Genomic DNA, 5,000 nt, shown 5'->3' with positions numbered 1-5,000 from the left:
AGGTCTCACCCTGGCAGTGTGTTTTAACAGGTAAGACGTGTGTCAGGTCTCACCCTGGCAGTGTGTTTTAACAGGTAAGACGTGTGTCAGGTCTCACCCTGGCAGTGTGTTTTAACAGGTAAGACATATTAGTTTACTCACTACAGGGCAGAGTCGTTGAGTTCAAACTCGTAACCCCGGGTTGCGGCCTCTCGGACCCCCTGGTCAGCCCACAGACAGGAAATGGCGTGGCCAATGAAAGGAAACAGCACCTGATCCTCATCAAAACACCTCCCACAGGACAACACAGAGTGGGCGTGCACCTGGGGGGGGGACAACGAGGGTATCATGTACATACATACAGCTTACGTGATACAGTACTGAGCGGACATGAAGCGACACACACTGCAGACCCCAACGTCTCTCACACAGCACAAATAACAAGGAAAGGCTTTCAGCAGAGACGAGTGACCTCGGCCATAAAAACAGAACTCATCACATTTTCACAGCTCTAGTTACGAGCCGTCAGACTCCGTGTGGGCGGTGATGCTTTGAGCTCTGTTACCTTTGGCAATAAAGTTATTCAAATTGAATGGAACCTGACGAGAACACCTCCCACCCAATCTCTCACGCACGCACACCTTCTCCCGATCATACCCCTGTACCATGTCATTACAAAGCAATTACACTACAACTCATCCACTTAACTGGCTATTATTGATGCCCATTTGAACTATGACATTCTAACACAAAATAGAACGAGAGAGAGTGTGTTTGTGCATGTGTTTCTGTGTCCATATCTCCGTGTGTGTGTGTGTGCGAGTATCTGTGTCTGGCTGTGTGTGTGTACGAGTATCTCTGTCTGGCTGTGTGTGTGTGTGTGTGCGAGTATCTGTGTCTGGCTGTGTGTGTGCGAGTATCTGTGTCTGGCTGTGTGTGTGTGTGTGTGCGAGTATCTGTGTCTGGCTGTGTGTGTGTGTGTGCGAGTATCTGTGTCTGGCTGTGTGTGTGTGTGTGCGAGTATCTGTGTCTGGCTGTGTGTGTGTGTGTGTGTGTGTGCGAGTATCTGTGTCTGGCTGTGTGTGTGTGTGTGTGTGTGCGAGTATCTGTGTCTGGCTGTGTGTGTGTGTGTGTGTGTGCGAGTATCTGTGTCTGGCTGTGTGTGTGTGTGTGCGAGTATCTGTGTCTGGCTGTGTGTGTGTGTGTGTGCGCGCGAGTATCTGTGTCTGGCTGTGTGTGTGTGTGTGTGCGCGAGTATCTGTGTCTGGCTGTGTGTGTGTGTGTGCGCGAGTATCTGTGTCTGGCTGTGTGTGTGTGTGTGTGCGAGAGTATCTGTGTCTGGCTGTGTGTGTGTGTGTGCGAGAGTATCTGTGTCTGGCTGTGTGTGTGTGTGTGCGCGAGTATCTGTGTCTGGCTGTGTGTGTGTGTGTGTGTGTGCGAGTATCTGTGTCTGGCTGTGTGTGTGTGTGTGTGTGCGAGTATCTGTGTCTGGCTGTGTGTGTGTGTGTGTGTGTGTGTGCGAGTATCTGTGTCTGGCTGTGTGTGTGTGTGTGTGTGTGTGTGTGTGTGTGTGCGAGTATCTGTGTCTGGCTGTGTGTGTGTGTGTGTGTGCGAGTATCTGTGTCTGGCTGTGTGTGTGTGTGTGTGTGCGAGTATCTGTGTCTGGCTGTGTGTGTGTGTGTGCGAGTATCTGTGTCTGGCTGTGTGTGTGTGTGTGTGTGTGCGAGTGTGTGCGTGTGTGTGTGCACGGGGAATGTCCTGAGTTGCCAGCAGACTAATGGGTCAGGGCTGAGTAAACATGGTGAGCAGCAGCAGCCAATCAGACCACTGGAACCCGCCAGCCTTCTCTGTGTGTGACAGACACGGCTGTCTGCATGCTGCCCTCTAGTGTCCGTCTGGATAAATCACACACACACTAAAGCCATCAAGTGAAGTAGTGTTTCTATGAGGTGGAGGCTAAGAGAGCAAGAGAGAGAAACTAACAGAGAAAGTAAGTCCTATGGACAGACAGAGATACAGTGAGAGAGTCAGTGAGAGCAATAGACAAGAGCGAGACGGACAGACAGACGGACAGACAGAGACACAGTGAGAGCAATAGACAAGAGCGAGACGGACAGACAGACGGACAGACAGAGATACAGTGAGAGAGTCAGTGAGAGCAATAGACAAGAGCGAGACGGACAGACAGACGGACAGACGGACAGACAGAGACACAGTGAGAGCAATAGACAAGAGCGAGACGGACAGACAGACGGACAGACAGACGGACAGACAGAGACACAGTGAGAGAGTCAGTGAGAGCAATAGACAAGAGCGAGACGGACAGACAAAGATACAGTGAGAGTCAGTGAGAGCAATAGACAAGAGCGAGACGGACAGACAGACGGACAGACAGAGATACAGTGAGAGAGTCAGTGAGAGCAATAGACAAGAGCGAGACGGACAGACAGACGGACAGACAGAGATACAGTGAGAGAGTCAGTGAGAGCAATAGACAAGAGCGAGACGGACAGACAGACGGACAGACGGACAGACAGAGACACAGTGAGAGCAATAGACAAGAGCGAGACGGACAGACAAACGGACAGACAGAGACACAGTGAGAGAGTCAGTGAGAGCAATAGACAAGAGCGAGACGGACAGACAGACAGACGGACAGACAGACGGACAGACGGACACTCCATCTCCCTCTAACCTTGTTCTTGCTGTGCGTCAGGTTGATCCGGAGAACGCCCATCCCGTGGAGGACAAACTTCATAGAGGTCAGAAGATTGTCCAGCACCGCTGGCTGTACGGGGTCAACAGGGTCAGAGGTCAAAACAGTTACCATGGCCACGGTGTTCACACCACACAGGGAAAGTCCATATAGAATGCATCTGAAAACCCTGTGTATTACACTACTTTAGTCAAATTAGTGCACTATGGGTAATGGTGCCATTTCAGACAACTGTAGCCTCTATAACCAAAAAGATCAGACATGAATTACATGGCAACAGTGACAACACCAGACAGACAGCCTTTATATAACCTCTTCAAATAAAAAAGAGTGTTCATTCAAATTAGACTCCAGGCTAAAGAGGAGATATCAGACCTGTTAAGAGGAGATATCAGACCTGTGTGAAGACTGATGTCTGAAGATGACCAACACGAAACCAAAAACTCAACTAGATCCAAGGTTGGGTTCAATTCCATTTAAAATTCCAGTCAATTCAGGAAGTACACTGACATTCTAATTCCAATTCTCCTCAATGCTTTTTAATGAGGAACATTTGGAATTTGGTTTACTTTCTGAATAAACTGGAATTGAAATGGAATTGACCCCAACCCTGACTAACTAAACACAAAACTCAATTCCAACTGAACTCAAAACTCAACTGTTTGAATCTCTGAATGACTCAATGGGATTAGGGGGATCTATGATAGTCTCTAACCCCCCTCCTTCTCTTTCCCCCTTCTCTTCCCCCCCCCCCCCTCCCTCCCTCCCTCCCCTGCCAGAAAGAGATAAGCATTACATTCCATCCCGATTTTATCAGTCTAGACTTCCTTTCTTCCTCTCTGTCAGAACGACTGTCTCTTTTCTGAAGTTTATTGGAGGTGTTTCTCAGTGGGGCGTACCTACAGTGTGATAAGAGATACTGTAACCAACGATGAGAGTGGTGACACATAACTTCAGTATCAGTAAAGTGTTAAGCCGGGCTGGGCTGAGGACAGTCAGCTGTCAGGGAGTAATGATTCTTTATTAACACATTCTCCAATATTCATCTTTGCTGACACCTGTATATTGATTTGTGTCAGAAAAATAAGCAGCTCAGAGAGAGAGACTCTCATCCCTTCTCTCCTACCCATCTCACTCTCTTCTTCGCACACTCAAGGGTGTGAGGGAAGACAGAAACAAAATAAGGGAGGGAGGGATAAAATATGCTTTTCTAAAGTATGAGAAGAGGCTCCAAATCAGACTTTAAATCTCCTCCGTACCTTTCCCTGGTCCTAACAAGCAGCATGTGGCTAGGCTTAGTGACCTCTAACCCCAGTCTGCTGCTGTCCCACTGGCACCATGCTCTAAATTCTCACCTCAAAGAAAGGCATCTGTACCTATACATTACTCACTGTCTGTGTTGGTCAAGACCTCCCCCCTGTACCCTCAATGTCTGTGTTGGTCAAGACCTCCCCCCTGTACCCTCACTGTCTGTGTTGGTCAAGACCTCCCCCCTGTACCCTCACTGTCTGTGTTGGTCAAGACCTCCCCCCTGTACCCTCACTGTCTGTGTTGGTCAAGACCTCCCCCCTGTACCCTCACGGTCTGTGTTGGTCAAGACGCCCCCCCCCCCCCCCCCTTCAAAAGTGTCACAGTGTGCAGGCCAAAAAAGGTCACTTTACACAGTGATGAGATCTGTCCTGATGAGATCTGTCCTGATGAGATCTGTCCTGATGAGATCTGTCGTGTTGTATTCATATTCTAAATACCCACACCCCACCTGATGGTCAGATTCTTCCTCTAACCTCCCGTCTCCCCGTTCAAAACAAACACATTCCTGGCCTTGTTTCCCGGCTGCTTTATTTGAAGTGTGTGAAGTCAGATCAGACGTACCAGAGCTTGTGGTCTTCAAAGAAAAATTCTCCATTGACTAGAAACTTAGCCTCCTCTGTTAGTAGACTAATGGACACAGACTCTCTCTCCCCCTCCCCCCAGGTGTTTGTAAAGCAATCTGATCTCAATATCTGAGGGCTACGTCACCCCTTTGTATAGTCTGTGTGTGTGTAGGAAGGGGGATACAATTACAGATACCCACATTCACCTCTGCAGCTATTGTCTGCTATGCTGTCAGCATAGCTAATGCTCCAGTCACTACTCAACCGAGGCGAGATACGGGAACACACACACACACACACACACAGAGAGAGTAAGGAGGGTGAGCCAGAGAAAAGGAGGTAGAGAAACAGAAGGAGAGAGGGAAGAGGGCAAAAGGAGGTAGAGAAACAGAAGGAGAGAGGGAAGAGGGGGGGAAGGAGGTAGAGAAACA

The 5,000-nt window shown here is 48.9% G+C and overlaps 1 protein-coding gene across 1 annotated transcript in view; it reads right to left on the bottom strand.

Annotated features, from left to right (window-relative positions):
• LOC129844339 (guanine nucleotide-binding protein G(o) subunit alpha-like) overlaps positions 1-3,363 on the bottom strand; it is a 21,351-nt gene extending 17,988 nt beyond the window's left edge. Inside the window, exons 1-2 of the mRNA XM_055912645.1 lie at positions 2,675-3,363; positions 142-302 (exon numbers count right to left, since the gene is read on the bottom strand). Coding sequence (XP_055768620.1) covers positions 142-302; positions 2,675-2,809 — 296 coding nt within the window. The 5' untranslated portion in view covers positions 2,810-3,363. The remainder of the gene's footprint in view (positions 1-141; positions 303-2,674) is intronic.
• Positions 3,364-5,000: the final 1,637 nt, after the last annotated feature.

Source organism: Salvelinus fontinalis, unplaced genomic scaffold, assembly GCF_029448725.1.
Source record: "Salvelinus fontinalis isolate EN_2023a unplaced genomic scaffold, ASM2944872v1 scaffold_0196, whole genome shotgun sequence".
Taxonomy (NCBI): domain Eukaryota; kingdom Metazoa; phylum Chordata; class Actinopteri; order Salmoniformes; family Salmonidae; genus Salvelinus; species Salvelinus fontinalis.
This window is presented reverse-complemented; position numbering and strand designations above follow the sequence as displayed.